General features: G+C 46.6%; 1 protein-coding gene across 5 annotated transcripts in view; it reads left to right on the top strand.

Annotated features, from left to right (window-relative positions):
• SLC6A9 (solute carrier family 6 member 9) overlaps positions 1-17,008 on the top strand; it is a 563,820-nt gene that overhangs the window by 489,705 nt on the left and 57,107 nt on the right. For all 5 annotated transcript variants that reach the window (XM_085602775.1, XM_085602774.1, XM_085602773.1 and 2 more), the window contains 3 exons: positions 7,028-7,160; positions 11,793-11,927; positions 12,537-12,640. In XM_085602775.1, the coding sequence (XP_085458901.1) occupies positions 7,028-7,160; positions 11,793-11,927; positions 12,537-12,640 (372 nt within the window). The remainder of the gene's footprint in view (positions 1-7,027; positions 7,161-11,792; positions 11,928-12,536; positions 12,641-17,008) is intronic.

Genomic DNA, 17,008 nt, shown 5'->3' with positions numbered 1-17,008 from the left:
CATGGAAAAGGGCAGGCATAGTCGGACTTCCCATAAGGCATTGGTTCAGCATAGAAAGGGAGTAGGCAGAAGAGGGCAGTGGAGTGAGAAAAATGCTGGGGCTTCCAGCAGATGAGGGACGTCTTCCCGGAAGTGCACAGCAGGGTGGTTATAATACAACTAGTAGCAACCAATATGATTCCACTCACGCCTCTTCTACCACACTACACTTCCTGTCTCTTTATGTCCTTCATCTGGGCCCCTTATCATTCCTACTTTTCTCACTTTGTCTTGTTTTCCTTTCTCAGTTTTCTGCCATCTTCTTGCTCAAAATCTGATGATGCAGTATATCCTAGTTCCCCCTAAAATCCGTGTGAGTCTCACCACCTATAACCACTACCTCACAATAAGCTTTGGAAAAGAGTTTGTTTGAGAAGAGTGGTCTCAAGCTCCTTCCAGAAGTGAAGAAGCACATGGCATTTCTAATTGTCTGTGCCAGGGGCCAAGGCAACTGCAGTGGGGACCCTAATGCATGCGTGGGAAATGCCCCCACCACCCTCGGTTGGATATGAAAATTAGATTTGTGTGCAGTGTGCCCCATCATATCACTGGGCGTCGGTGGCAGTGCACCTGCTGCACCATTGATAACAGTTCCCCTTCACTGCTGATTATTTCACGGAGTAGTTTTAATGTCCATCTGCATGGCAAAGACAAATGTCTGAAAGTGTGCTACACAAATGTTGGTAGCATAACTAGGGTGAGTCGTTAACTCCATATGTCCGAAACACAACTTTTCCAGTGCTAGGTTTTGATTTAACCCATCAGTGCATTCTGGGTGTTGTAGTCTTGGTTCATTTTAATTGAGCCAATTGGACCAACACACCTGATAACACTGTAATGTAAAAGCAAAGTCCAGGAATGAAAAAGTGATGTCCGGGTAACATTAAGCAATGTGGTTATCCTAAATATAACATACTTACTTGCAGCAGCCCAAGAAACATGGGACTTTAACAGCACGCATCTTACTTTGGTCTCCAGCTTTGCACAGGTTCGACCTGTCGGTGCCTGGCCTAGACTTGTACAGAAAAGTGTTTCACATAATTTTTATTGTGTTCCTCTCTTGAATTAAACAATTCCACAAACAGTGAGTTGCTTTTACGGTCACTGATAATGCCCTACAAGTGTGTCCTGTCAGCTCTCCATGGTGACACGTAGGTCGATGTCCCTCAATTTTTTGCTCCGCAAATAACTTTCCCGATGTCAAATAAACACTTTTGCATTGCATTTCAATGGGAGGGAAAGATATTAATTAACAAGAGTGGCGCTGCTTGTATATCACCCTCATGCAAATCATGTAAGCCGGTCTGCACACTCCGAGCCGGTGGAGTTCGTGCTACATCACTCGTGGGTTGCTGGCAATACTTTTACTTTGTGCCACATACATTAGCTTTTGTTTTCCTGAGGAGGTGGGATGGTGGTGGCGCTTTGAAGGCCCTCATGAGGCCGACAGAGGAAGGAAGTCCCTCATCGACTCTGACAGGCCACTCTGAAAGGCAGCTCCTCCGGCCATTTTCTTTAACAGGAAGTGGTCTGAATGCAGACGACTTCCTGGAATGAAGCCGCCTGTCGGAAGAATTCGAGGCCTCGCGCGCGCCCATAGAGTCGCTGGGCAGGCTGAGGTGCATTCCTGCGACTCTGGTGGGGGCACTCTGCCACCCTCCACGCTCTATCATCCCCTCACAAAGAGACAGGCCGATAAGGACCTCGAGGGCGCCTGGCAAGGAGGAAAACGAACACAATCCCTGGGAGAAACCCCATTGTTGCTTACGCGCTGTCGTCATCAGAGTAGGGGGCGAGTAGACACGAATTGTTTGTATTAAGGAACAATACTGAGGGCTTTAGTGCAAAGCTATCTCTGGAGATGTTTGTCTGCGCTGGGGGATTACCGTATGACTGGCATGGCCGCACCGTTTGTGCAAATGCTCCGCCTACAAAAGGAGATTAATGCTTTTGGCTTCTCGGGCCAATGAACATTTCCAGCCAAGGCAACTAAAGCTTTACAGTATTTCCTGTTTTAATAACACGGCAGCAGAAATCTGTGGTAATTGTGTTCCAGAAATAAGGCAATGATCAAAGTGGCAGACCAAGAGAGATGGGCAGACACAGCAACCAAGGCATATTTCTGCCCATGGAGAAGTCCAGCAATGCTGCATAACTATATACTCTGCACTATATAACACCTGGCATGGGTGTTATATAGTGCGGAGCCCCTACGGCCTAGGCACCGCACTTTGCGGCGGTAATGAATGCACAGCAGACAGATACGCATAACTTGCATGGGTGTAGCCTCGATGGTCCACAACCCTTTTATGTATACCCTTAGGTCGAGCCCGGCCTCTGGGGTGTGTGCAGCGTGACTTTACTAATGTAGAGACCGGGTGGCACTCTACATCGCTCCCCACATTAGTCCTCAGCTAGCGCCTTCTTCTTGGGAACATTCTCCACGGTCACCTAGGCTCCGCACATACTCTTTGAGGAACCAGCTGGGTTCGGGGTGCAGCCTTTGAACTTTCTGCTTGATCGCCTAATGGTGGTCTGCTTATTGCCAATTCCGGAAGTATATCTGTTGTATCAGGCCCTCCGCTACTTTGATTCAGGGGCCCAGGTGACCACCCCCCCCCCCGTTTGTACCCACTCCCCGTCAGGGCAAGCTTGGTGCGCGCTGTGCCTAGCTGTGCCTAGCTATGGTCTCGCCCAAGCGCTCTGCAGTGATCATAGTCCCTTGTACCCAGGCGACTCTCCATGTGGCTACAGGAATGGGTGCTGTTCCTCCCCCGTGATCTGACAGGGGACACACTTACTTACCATGTTATCCACAAGCTCATCCATTCTAGGAAACCATACTTTCATCTGCTACCGGGCCTTGGTTTTGGCTTTTCCTTGCTGCCCCTGATGCATCAAGGTCACTACTGACGTCCACAGTTCGTTTGGTAACCCAATGCGAGAGGCTTCTAGCAAGAGTTCATACGTGTTATAGCTAAGTTTGTGGCGAATGCACCAGAGCTGGGTTCGGATGACTTTTTTTTTTCAGCATTCCACCCTTAAGCCCACTCCAGGAAGTGGCACCATGTTCGGACACAGACCTTCCATTGTTTTCTGGAGGTAGGGGTCTGAGCTAGTTACCTCCAGTGTATGTTCAGCTGTCAGTGCCATGGTGCATGCCCCCTGTACCACCATGTTGATGAAGTCTTTTGTCCATTCATCCAAATCCTTGACGTTGGTTCCTTCTGCCTGTGGGTGGCGCAACAGGAATGCAACTGGGTTGTGGGCCCCTGGCAAGCAGGTGACTCCAAAGTCGTACATTTGTAGTTGGACTTCCCACTATTTGATTCTGGGTGGTGGGTTCCAGGCTGTGCCTGCAAAGAGGCTTGTGGTCTGTGATGACCTTGAATAACTGGCTGCACAGGAAGAGGTGGCATTGACGGTATCCCCATCATATGGCTAGGACCTCTCTTTCGATATGGGGGTACCTGGACTCTGTCCCTGGAGGTTCCTGCTGGCGTACGCGATGGGGACCCTTGTTCTGTGACTTGCCTCTTGCATCAGTACTGCCCCATGCCCCACGGGGCTGGCGTTGACCACCAATTTTGCTTTACTATGGTGGTCATAGTACCCCATTGTCGTTTCACTCATGAACGCCCCTTTTCCTTAGCTCTCTCATTCTACTCCCCCCTTTGTATCCACCTGTGATGTTCTGCCACAGTGTGGGAGTAAATCAGGATGCCATTACTGATGTTGGTGATTCCAGTAAGTCCAGACAGCACCTCCCTGATGGTGTTCTAAAACAACTAGGCTGCTAATGAGATGCCGAAGTTGAGGCCCTTGTACCTTCTGAAGCCGAGATGAGAAGAGAAGGTGCTGATATACTGACATTCAGGGTCCAGTTCGAGCTGGTGGTACCCTGCGTTCAGGTCTACCTTAGAAAATAATTGCGCCTCGTTTAAGTTCAATATGATTTCATTCATGGTGGGCATTAGATGACGTTCGCGTATTGCTGTGTTTGGTAGGCACATGTCCATGCAGATGCAAAAACAACAGTTGATGGACAGAATGCAGAACAATGTCATACATTCACCCCAGTGGCAGACAGCTCCAGGTTGTCTTAGTTTTGGTGCTACCACGAGTGGGGACACCCACGGGTGGGTTTAAAGACTTTCTCTATAATGTCCAGTTGCTCCAACTTCCTCAGTTCTTCATCAACCTAGTGCCTCAGATGGAAGAGTACGCGGCGGTGGGTCAGTGTGGAGTTTCATCTGCCTGTCTGGCAGGCAGCAGAGGTCTTAAAATAGTCTTGGCAAGTCTCTCAAGATGTCTCCCAAGTGGCTGTCGTGGATGTGCTGGACAAAGAAGACTAGTCCTAAATCTTCTGCAGTGTTACAGCCCAGGAGGGTGCACGTGCCCTCCTTGGTAATGTGGAAGCAAGTTCGTAATCTTCAGCTTCCCCATGATACTGACACCTCGATGGTGCCAGCCAGCTGTAGTGGTCACTTGCTTTCATATGTAAAGATTTTGACATTGGCGACCTCCAGCGAGGACTTGGTTGTAGTTTTTCAAATTGGTCAAAAGCCATAATGTTGACGGATGCCCCTGCATAGATCCGGGCCGGGATCAATACCTTACAGACAATTACGGTGCACATGGGGCTAGCTTCTTCCTCCCTTCCTCTGGCTTAGTTATGAAGACGGTGAAGATAACGTCTTCCTTACTGTCAGGGCGTACTTGACAAAGTGTGAGGCAGTGTTATCCGCTTCGGAGTGTTCGTCGTTGAGTGTGAGGCATTTAATTGAAGGTTCCGGTCACACTCTTCCTTAGGACCTCATCTTGTTCTGCGCTCTGTCAGACACGGTCAGAGTGGTTGCCTTTCCGCACCTGGAGCAGGTCTTGCCTTTAGCCAAGCAGTTATCGCCTTGGTGTGGTTTCATGGCACAATTTCCACACTTGGGTTATGTGGAGGCGGAGTGTGTCATTGGTTAAGGCCTCCCAGGCCGCCAGTAGACTGCTTCGACCCTCTCAACTTTGACCTGGGCAGAGCTGGATTCGGGAGGTCCAGATGTTCTGGGTGGTCTGTTGAGGGCAAGCTCCATTTCCTCTGCATGACTGTTGGAGAGTTCATAGGAATCAGCCAGAACCGGGATGGTGTCAAGGCTGATGCCAGGTTGGTGAAGAATGAGGCGTCTGAGGGTGGAAGACCTACAGTCCTGGATCAGTTGAGCCCATACTTCCTTGGGATAGTAGTCATCCACCCTGGTTTTGGCAAGTAACCGCAGGTGGGCATGGAATGCATTGATGTTCTCATCCTCTTTCTGTCAAGCCTGTCTCAGCTTGAATCTCAAAGTCTGGGTTAAGTTGCTGGTCGAAGTATGCATCAAGGACCTGCAACGCCGAGTTGTAATCTTCATCCATGCATGTTCCAGGTAGGGTCTCAAATAGCTTGTAAATTTCTTCTCTGCTAAAGTGTAGGAGAAGTGACCTCTTCACTGTGCTCTCCGTTTCCCCCGTGGCACAGAAGTAGTTGTTGAACTGCCCGTCCATGTGTGCCATTGCGGTGCAGCAGTGGCTAGGTTGGTGAGGGCGCTGAAAGGCGGAAGCACTATCAGAGATGTGTGGGGGCTGTAGCCTGGCACCGCTGGAGCGGCTGCAGCTCGTGCTTGTTGATCATCTGCCATTGTGTCACTGCCCCAGAAGCTAGCAGGTGGCTGCTCGTTTAGTTGCTGCTCTGCTCGAGGTGGCCAAGAAGGGCCAGGCATGAACAAGGGCACTGGCGTGGTCAATTGGGGCAGGCTTGTGCGGCAGCGGAGGAAGGCGTCTGATGGACCAGGAGAGGAAGAAGATACTGGGCTGAATAGCAGGTGCAATGTACCCGAATGGCCAGCAAATGAAGCTGTGCGCAGTGAGCCTGGAGAGAGGAGAGGCCATCCAGTTGGTGTAGGCCAGGGAGGAGTTGGCTATGCTGCAGCCTCCGAGGTAGAACATCAAGGAGCTCTAGGCCCGGCTGGACAGCTGTCTGCAGTATTCCTCTGTTCATCGATTGGGACAGAGGGCTGTCGGGAGCAAGGCTGGGCACCGCGGGGAAGAACCAGCCACAGGAGGGGCCTCCTGCAGATTGCAGGACTGTACTACTGAGAACAGTGAGTGAGAGGTGGGCGGGTGAGCCGATCTCTCTGCTGGGAGGCGGCTGGCAGGAGAGCTGTTGGCAACGGGTGTGAGGAACTCTACTTCCAGGGACCATTCATAAACCCAAAAGGTGTTGGGCTCCTACCAGTAGGAACCCTGTACATATGTGCACAGGTGGGAGAGCCCATGTGTTCTCCAAGCACAAGGCCTTAAATTGAACTTGTACAGGGCTTAAATTACAAACAGTGCAAAGGTCCGAACATCGAATGGTGCTACTGGTTGTGCGAGTTTCTTTAAATTCTCAAAGCTTGAAAGTATTTACTTTGGTTGTAATGAATGTAGTAGATTGACTCTTACTGAAAGTGCCCTAACATCCTTAATCTATCACACAAATTATTCTGAATAAGTGGGTTTTTAAGAACATACATATTCAGAGAAAAAAACGTACAGGTAAGTAACTTTTTCTTTCATCTTGTCTGAGATGTGAGACCACTCGGGTAGTGGGGAGTGAAGTAGAGACCATCTATGCCCACTAGGACTGGTCTTGTTGACTGACTGCATAGTAAAATGCAGTAGTTTTCACAATTAATAATCTCGATTGAAATTCATTATTTGTCATTTTCCTCTTGCTTCTTTCTAGCTGCTTTCCTGAAAGCCTGACTGGACTTTACAGTTCAGTGAGACAACAAGCCCATCCTTAATGGATGGCGCATTCCAAGTGCGCTCACTATTATTCCCAAAATAGCCTTTCATAGCATTGTGTCCACCTGTACTGTATTTTTGGTTTGCCCATGTGCGATGTACGTGAACTGTTGAAAGGTGAGTCTTATTCCTGTACTTTTTTTCTCTCTCTCTTTCTTGTTGCATGCTGAAGAAACTATGTGCTGAAGCTCTCTGATGACATTGGGAATTTTGGGGAAGTCCGCCTACCATTGCTGGGCTGCCTCGGGGTCTCCTGGATCGTGGTCTTTCTCTGTCTTATTAGAGGAGTCAAGTCATCAGGAAAGGCAAGTATTTTCTCTCTCTTTATTCTTTGGCTTGCTTTGCGCTTGTCTCTGTTCTTACAAGTTCAGTTGTGGCTCGTATCATCAGCATCATCATTCACAAATAAACCTGAGGACGAGTCAGCAGAGTGCTGAGGTTTAGGGATGCATCTCCAGCTAGAGAGCGGTTGTAAGAAGTTTTCTAAAATGTAAAAGTGAACCATTACTTCTTGGATGCTGTGGCAAAGGTTTACCCTGATGCTCTGGCCGGAAACGGGTCAAACACAATCCTAAACCCTTTTGGACTTAGTCGCAGACATATATTGGAATCTCCATCTTTCATTCCTGCCCACGTGATGTTTAATGTGTCAGGAGTTCCATTCAGTCATCTGCTATCAACCAGTATCTATGATACTGTGCAAAATCCTGCTGACATCACCACCTTTTCTTCTCATGCCTATTACTTCGTTCTTGTGATCCCCAGTGAATCAATCAATCAGGGAACTGTGAAGCACCCTACTCTCCCATGAGGGTCTCAAGGTGCTGGAGGGGGTGGGAGGGGTTCAGGTCTGAGTCAGCCGAAGAGCCAGGTCTTGAGGCTCTTCCTGAAGGTGTGCAGAGTGGGAGAGCATCTGATGTTTATCGGGAGTTCATTCCAGGTCTTTGTCGCGATGTAAGATGAGGCTCTTCCACCCGCTCAGGCTCTGCGGATGTGCGGGGTTTCGGTGAGGGTGAGGTGGGTAGAGCAGAGGTTTCTCTTGGGTATGTGGAAGGAAACTCTTTCGCTGAGGTATTTGGGTCTGGTGTTGTGGTGGGTTTTGTAGGTGTGGGTTAGTAGCTTGAAGGTTACTCTTTTCTGGACGGGGAGCCAATGGAGGTCTCGCAGGTGTCGGGTGATGTGGTCATGTTGTGGGATGCCAAGGACGAGTCTGGCCGCTGTGTTCTGGATGGTCTGGCGTTTGCGTAGCAGGGATTTCATTCTGGCGTAGAGGGCGTTTCTGTAGTCCAGTCTGCTTGTTATGAGTGCGTGGGTGACGGTCTTTCTGGATTCGGTGGGATCCATTTGAAGGTCTTGCAAAGGATGCAGATGGTGTTGAAGCAGGTGGAGGCGGCGGCATTGATCTGTCAGGTCAAAGTTCAGGAGGAGTCTAGTATTGATGCCGAGGTTCCGGGCGTGGTCCGTGGGGTTTGGGGGTGTTGCCGAGGGCGGTGGACCACTAGGTGTTGTCCCATGCTGAGGGGGTGGGCCCAAGGACTTCTGTCTTCTCCGAGTTGAGCTTCAGACAGCTGCTGCTCATCCAGGATGCGACGTCTTTCAGGATCATATGCTCATCTGATTTAGTTTATCAACAACATTTACATCTTTGATGCCTCTGTTGTGAGCCCCAACGTATAAGGCGCTTCTGATCCTGTGATGTGATACCTAATGTGCCAGGAGCATTTGGTCCTGTGATGTGATCCCCAAAGAATTCGGAGGCATAGGCACCCCTGATGTGATCACCAGAGTTTCGGGAGCCTTTGCCCCTGTGATGTAAACTCTGAAGTATTTGATGTGATCCTCAAAGTATCAGAGGTTCCGTCCAGTTGATGTCATGCCAATGTGCTCGGCACCGGCACTTAATTGTCAATACTATACTTAGAACAGTCTACCACATGGTGGCGCTGCTCCTCTAATTTAGAGATGAGCAGAACAACGTTTGTTTAGGAATACAAAATACATTAAAATTGCTAATACCTGCCTCCCCAGCCATTCCTTTAGCTTTGGGGACCTGGAATAATCTGACCTGCCGCATTTACATGCGAGAGAGATGCTTAGTAGCTGTTTTGGCAGTGATGACCAGGGCCATGGGTGGTGCAAGCTGCAGTGGCCTCCTGGTCAGAGCCCTGGCACTTAATATTTTACAAATTAAGCACTGCATGAGTAGATTTGTCACTCCTCATTTGATGCTCAATGTGATGAAGTATCTTCTTCTCTGATCAACAGTGTATCAGAAGTGTCTTCCATTTCCATGTGGTCCCCGAGAATCAGGAGTATTTGTTTCTCACATGTGATGTGATCCTTGTCTATCGAGATTAACTTTATCGTCACTCATTTGTCCCAGTTCTGTAAGGACACACTATCCCTTACATGCAAAGGATGTCCACCACAAATCTGTCCATATGATGCGGTCATGCACACGAACCATCTTGATGCCAGTGTAGCCTTTTACATAATTTGCACCCACACAGTTTAAATGGCCACCCACACGTCCACACAGACTTTCTTTCTCTTTCTTGTATACTGTTGCCACACACAGAAACCCACAAATGTATGCTCAAATTCATAGGGTGCTGTCTCATAGCTGCAGTCAAAGTAGATGAGGCTAAAACAGCTCCATAATCCCTAGCCTCTTCATTTCTGCTCATTTCAGCAAATAGATTTTTTTTTATTTCGTTTGGAGCCCATTACTTTGATTTCCCTTTTTCCTACATACTATTTGTCTGGTGCTTTTTGAGGCCAGTCAGTGCTCCTCTTTTATTTTTTTTTCATGTGGCTCCTTCCAGCTCCTTCAGTGTCACTTACCCCCATAATCAATCCCTCACAGTTCCTTTGACTTCACCCTCCTGAAGTCCTCACTAAGGTTTTAATTTTGAGTCTGGTGGTCCATGGACCGCCAGTCCCGCGGTGGTGTGGCTGCGATCTTCCGACTGCCCTATTACCAATTTGGGTGGTTGGACCGCCATTGCCCTGCTACAGCCGCCAGGGAACCGCCTTTCCCTGGCGGTGGTGCAGCGCTGTAGAGGCAACAATATGCATGGCGGGACTGCCGCAATCCGACCAAGCATATTACAAGCTTCCTCTCTGCCATGGTTTTCAGGGGGGTTCCTCCTACATGAAAATTGTTGCAGAGAGGATGTTCCTCTGGAGTGCATGCAGGGGAGCATAGCATGTGTCCTCCTGTGTGCATGCACCTCAGTTCCTGCACGGCATGTATTTTTACAGTCTATGCTGTGCAGGAACTATCCTTGGCTTTCCCATTTCGGGGCCTATTTTCTGAGGCACTGTAGTGGGAACGTCCCAAAACAAGGCGGCCTGACCATGGGTTTGGCAGTGTGGCGGCGGTGCGGACCTGGTGCCACACCGTCAAACTCGTAATCAGGCCCTTAGGATTTGCCTGAGGGCAACTCACCAGTCCACTGATATCTCTTCGTCCCTGATAGCCTTGACCTTCTGCTTCCTCATTGTTCTGTATAATGCAAAATGATCACTCTGATCACACTCTTAACCTTAAATGACCCTTGACCAGGCCCTTCACTCCTCTCCTTCTGTTATTTCCGGCCCTCCAGGACATGTCAGAAATGGAAAGCTCCTCATTTCCTTCCACGCTACAGTGGTATATTCGATTCCTCAGTCAAGAGCTTTCCCATCATTGGTGAGCTGATAATTAGGTAGGGTCAGATCGATTATTAGGGGGACTTCATGCTCTACATATATGAATATCTCTTCGTCAAATACTCACAAACACCTATAGTGATCCACCTCGGTGATCACACCCACGCATATATCGAGCTATGGGTGGCCGTTGAGTCAGAAAGTTGATTAAAGACTATACCTTCAAAAAGCAGTCCTTGAAAAGGCACAGTTCTCCAAGTTGATTACAAATATTTCATTTTTAGGACATTTTTTGCCCCCCCCCTAATAAATCTATTTCTTTCACAATAAGCCACATATTTGCTCACTTTGGTCCTAGACAATCAAATAATGGATTGCTCTTTTTCTGGATTGGTGCCTCCTTTCTATCTTCACCTTCCCTTTCACTGTTCTGGGTCTTCTTCCAACTCTCACTGTTTCTTCTTGCTACCGCTCCTCTCTGCTGCTGTCTTTTTCACCCACCATACCTTTCGATATATTTTGTGAGCCTGGCATAACTTCTTCCTCCTATATCTCGCTTCTCTTTCACAAATCCTGCTTTTACATATTTCTTGATTCTTCTTTGATTTCTTCTTTACACATCTTGCCTTTTTAATTTCCTGCTCCTCAACTTCTCTCTCGCTTTTTTCCATTTAACCCTTCTCTGTCACCATGGGTATTCACCATCTCTCTGCATCTTCTCCATGTGTCTTTTGTCTGCACCTCACATTTCTCTATTGATTGTTTCTCCTTTCCATATCTCACAATCCTATTCTCTTCCTCCCATCTTCTTAATCACTCCTCTTCCCCTCTCCTAAAATGTATATTCCTCCCATCTGCAATTCTGTTGTATTTCTACCCTCACACATTTTTGCCCATCCCCTTTCTCTGTATGTCTCTATGCATCTCTTACTTGCTTCTTCTCTGTATTCACTGTACATCTCCTGATGCTTTTTATCTGCTCTTTGCAACATGCCTTGCTCACCTGCCTCTTCCATGCCGTCTCTGTGACTCTTCTTTTCTTTGGCATGTCTTCCTTTTTCCTCTCCATTCCATACCTTGTCTAACAAGTGCCTCTTCCTCCTGACATGCCTTTTACTTTACCCTCATCCATGTCTTCTCTACCATCCTCTTCCTCCTGACATGCCTTTTTACTTTACCCTTATCCATGTCTTCTCTACCATCCTCTTCCTTCCTCCTGACATGTCTTCGTTCTTCCCCTCCCTATTCCATACCTTTTTTTACCCACTCGTTCTTCTTCCCAGGTGGTATACTTCACAGCCACATTCCCATATGTGGTGCTCACCATCCTGTTCATCCGTGGGATCACCCTGGAAGGAGCCGTGACTGGGATCTTGTATTACCTGACACCTCAGTGGGACAAGATTCTCGATGCCAAGGTTTGTTGCATCTTCGTCATTAGCACTCAGTCCATTTCCATCACCTCACCTAGGTGTTGGAAACTTTCAACAACAGTGTTGAGTGGAACACATAACAAGCATTGTTCTTTATTATAAGGGCACAGAGCTATTTATTAGCTTTGCCAATGCTATTTTGTTTTTCCCTTCCAAGATGGCTGTAGAAGCAACATGTCCGCCATGACAGTACAGTACAGAATAATAAAACATATCAAAAAGATTCATGAGCAGCCATCATTGAATGCGTTTTGTTATACATTATGGCAAAACCATTGTAAGGTGGCCGTCCTTGTGTCCATATATATTTTCTAAAAATATTTTTGTTTCCTTGGGAACATGTTTTATTTTTGGGCGGCTCAGCACCTCCCTATACGCTGCTACCAGACCCTTGCTGCCACTTGCAGTATCTTGCATTTAGCAAAGTCACTGCTAGCAGTAGCCATCTTGAAATGGGCTTTGTCTATTTTATTTTTTTAACAATAATTGTAAGCACCTTTTTAAGATAGCTGCCTATGTGTGCACACAGGCACTCCTCTGTGATTTATTTTTGTTATAATTTACTTAAGTTAACCTGTTGTTGCTTCAATGCAGGTTTGGGGAGACGCCGCTTCACAGATATTTTACTCTCTGGGCTGTGCCTGGGGAGGCCTTATTACAATGGCTTCTTACAACAAGTTCCACAACAACTGTTACAGGTGAGTCCGGCTACATATGGCTCTGCTTACAGATATGGGGAGTATGTCTGTTCACAGACTGTGCGCTCCTCCCTTGTTTACATGTTGTAGGTAGTGACACTTGCATTTGACCTGAACAATAGTACAACAATAAATTCATGTTTTCTGGGAACGCTTGTGTCTTCCTTGGACCAACAAGGCCAAAACTCTGGACGCCATAGCTTAGGACAATATTTTTAAAGAAAGCAGTGAAGATTGACAGTGTTTATTTGACTTTGTAACTCTTACTTGAAAATTATCCTTGTGTAGCTCCAGCCATTCTTGATGTACACACCTACTTACTAAGCAGTGTAGCCAGAGGATGCCGATAAGCACTTGGTACTGTAGAGTACAGCTGAACTTCAAACCTTTGACACCCAACACCCCTTTGAACAGCGTTGTGAACTAGACTCCCCATCACCACACCGAGGGATTCTCAAAGAATTACTCAGTTAACAAAAAGTCAGAGTCACAAGGTTGTTTTAGCCCTTTTGAGTTCAGCAGTCTAGAGTGGCTACTCCTACCATGGCTCTTACAGAGAAGCCAACCCAGTGTGCCTTATTCACAATTTCACAAACAAGTGGATGCACTTAAATTGTACATAAATGTGTAAATGTTTACACTAGGTCTACAGTCCGCTGAGGCATGGTACATGTTCCAACTCCACGTGCCACTGTACTATTTACCATTAAATCTCACACTTCTTCCTTGCGAAAGGATTTCAAGTACTCAAATTATTCCCTGGCAGTACCTTGTAAGGTTCTTTGGATATTTCCAGCATGCATTGTCACAGGAGAGGGGGTCAGGAGTAGACCTAATGTTACACGAGAGGTGGAGAGGAACGTACGTCACATGGGGACATGTAGAGTAGAAAGCACCAACAGACATTATTAGATGTGTGAAAATTCCATGCTCCATAGAATATACTCTAGAAGCACTAGAACAAGAGAAAGCACCAGAAAGAACAAGAGAATTTAAGTGAAGAGGACACAGATGGCACATTGAAGTAGACAATAGTGAGAACCAGTGTCACAAGAAGAGAGCAGCAATGAGCCACGATATCTCAAGCGACATGGGTTGGAAAGGGGACTGACGTGACAAAGGAAGTGTTGATTAGCGGACACAATTGACATGAGAAGTGGGTAGCAGTGAATACTGATGTAAAGAAGTGGGGTTTAAAGTCCATCACGATCTCAAAAGTCGTAGGATTAGTATATTCTTCAATCACACGGAGAGAGTGCAGCTAACACCAATGCCACAAGAGAAGCAAGCTGTGTGAGCACTGCTATCACAAGGGAAGTGGCGATTGTAGGGCATAGTTGCCACAAGCTTAGTTGATTGGGTTACCACCTTCTTCCAGATTATTACAAACAATGTTTCCAGTCCTGAGCTTTCTTGTCATCACCTAATGCACTCTGGGAGTTGTAGTCTTGCTTTGCATCCATTGAATTAGACTAACACCTGAAAACAATGATTTGCAAGTGAAAAGTTCAGGACTGGAGACTGTGTCCGTAGTGAGGTGGTCATCCTAATTGTGAATTAATTCATTACAATACAAGTGGGCTATAGTGAGCCACCAATGTCACAAGAGAAGTGGGCAGTAGTGAGCACTGATCGCTTCAGAGATGCGAGTTTGAAAAGGCAGTGAAGTCACATGATACGTGGGGACTAGTTAGCACACGTGAAGTTGGGTGTAGTGAGCACTGATATTGAAAGAAAACAAGGGATTTGAGGGCTCTTTATCACATCAGAAGTAGTGATCACAGATATCACAGGAGAGGTTGGTTGCAGAGACTGCTGAAAGGAAGGGGATGAGTGAGTGCAAATGGTGCATGAGAAAAGTGAGTAGACACTAATTTCAACTGAGAAGTTGAGACTGGTTACATTGATTTGACAAGAGAAGGAGGAAGGAGAGGGCACTTATGACACAAGAGAAGAACATTCTGTAGAAATTGGGTAACAAAGGACTGATAGAAGTGGGGTGGAGAGGAACCAAGTTAAACTAAATGAGGTGGCAATGCACTTATATTGCATTACATTTGTTTACTCGGTCTCTGAAAGTCTTACAGAACCTCCCGCCTTCAAAACAAAAGTGCGCCTTAACTCGGTCTTTTTTCAGGTAGTGTCACAAAATTTGCATATCTTTGCCTCCTGTTAGATATTTCAAGAAGGATCTGATTTGAAGCCACTTTCAGCCCTGACTTCCAGTTAAATCTCACTAGAGATCGTGGCGTTCTATCCTCAGTTCACTTTTCGTTCTTTAGTTTGTCATCGAGATTTGATTGTAAATCACTTGTTCATACTTCTCGGTTTTAGGTGTTCAATATGAACTTGTGACTTCCAGTAATTCTTGTAAATGTTGTGCATCATATTCCCATTCACGTGCCCTTCAGTTCAATGTTTACGGCTGTGTGTGTTCTCTGGTGCTTCATACACTGTTTTTGTACTATTGAGAAACTCATTGAGAATATACTTGAACCTTGTTGCATATACAATTATTGATTAGGGAATTTACTCATATAAAGCGATCTGACGCCCTTCGAGTGTGGCTCATGCTATATAAAACAATAAATAAAAGTGGGATGAGAGGGCACTGAAGTCAGAGAAGTGGCGAGAGCATAGATGATCCATGAACATGACATGAGAGAGCACAGATATTGTCACACGCGAGGTTGAGAGGAGACAACAGTGGTGCTGCATGGGGGAGAAAGAGTAAGCAATGGCGACTTGCACATTCACGTAGTTACAGAGAGTGCAATAATAAATTGTAAAATTTGTGTTTTTATCATGTCGCGTGCATCACTCCTGTTTGGGAAAAAAATAAGTAGCTACAAGATCATTTCTCCCGCTATAGGTAAGTGGCTTCATGAAGTTCAATGCTCTGGGCCTGTTTTATATGGCGATTCAGGCTTGTTAAAAGTTAATGAGAGGCCTGGGGCAAAAGCATTAAGGGGCCCTCTGACCACTTCTTCCATTTTGGCAGGTGGCATAGGGACCTGGGTCCAAGTGTTAATAATGAGAAAAGGTTGTCTACAACACCATCTAGTGGTATGGCCAAGTAAACAACATCATTAAGATGGCTTGGTTATGGTGCCCATGAAAGTGCGGGATTTGGGGCACCATGCCACTTCTGACACCCCCTGTCCATTTTGACTGCCATGTGCAGATTGTATAAACGTCAGTGGCTGCTTCTGAGATGTGTTTTTGAAGCCAAGGCAATGGTGTTCCTTTTTTTTTTTTTTTTTTTTAAGAATTCAAATCAGGATTTACATAAATATAAAGCCCAGCAGAGGGGACTAACATTTGATTAATTTTAGAAGCCAAAGAAACATAGAACTTAAGAAACGGACAGCTCATTTAGTTCAAAAGAGGTATATCATTGGACCTATGTTTTAGATACCATTTAGAAATAGGAGCCCAAATCTGAGCCCCAAGAAGCCGGGTTTTTTTACCTCTAGAACTATAAATTAATAGCTCCTGTTTATATGTTGCTAAAAACCGGCTAAGCCACATCTGAAAAGTAGGTGATTCAGAATCTTTCCACCGTGCGGCTAAAATAATACGAAAAATAGCAGTACCCAAAAAAAGTATCCTTTGTTCTTCCGTGTTATGACCGAGCGATTCATCATGTCCCAATAAATAAAGAGTTATTGAATCTTGAATATGATGACCAAATAGCCGGTTCCAAAAGCCTGTTTTAGAAAGTTTCCGGACCACACCTTGAACTTTATGAAGAGCTACTTGCGCCCTGCGACCATCCCTAGAAGTCTGTTCCCGATGGGAAGCGATAGCCTGGAGTACTGTATCCATAACAGCTGATAATGTAGTGCTTTGCGGCTCAATGGCGGGCAACTCGGGATGAGACACAGAGGCATGGTCCTGTGAGTTTGATAACACCGTTAGGGAATAATCCCGTGCTGACCCCGATGCTCCATGAAGGCTCCTTCTCTTCCGCAGCACGGACCGCCTGCTCTCCCTAGACTCTCCATGAGCAGGGTCATAATCACTTTCAGTTGGTGCAGTATCAGGACCAGTGTTGATCTCGGAATCTGAGTCCGAATCTGACTCTTGAGACCATCTAAGCTCTTCCAAACCTTCAGATATAGAATAAAAATCCGACGGATCTTTATCGGTATCAAAAGAGTCAGAAGCATAAGCCCTGGACGCCTTCCCACTGAGGACCAGGGCGCGATGTACAATATTTTTAGAGGGATTTGATAGATTTGATACAGCACAAGACGTAGGGAGGCCAATGACACCCCCTTGTTGAGAGGAGGAAGACACAAGCGGTTGTAGAATGGGAGTTGCAACAGTGTCTATGAGTGAAGTAGAATCGACAGACACGGGAGG

Source organism: Triturus cristatus, chromosome 4_2 (genome assembly GCF_964204655.1).
Source record: "Triturus cristatus chromosome 4_2, aTriCri1.1, whole genome shotgun sequence".
Lineage (NCBI taxonomy): Eukaryota > Metazoa > Chordata > Amphibia > Caudata > Salamandridae > Triturus > Triturus cristatus.
Note: the sequence above shows the minus strand (reverse complement) of the source record. Positions and strands in the feature narration are given on the sequence as shown.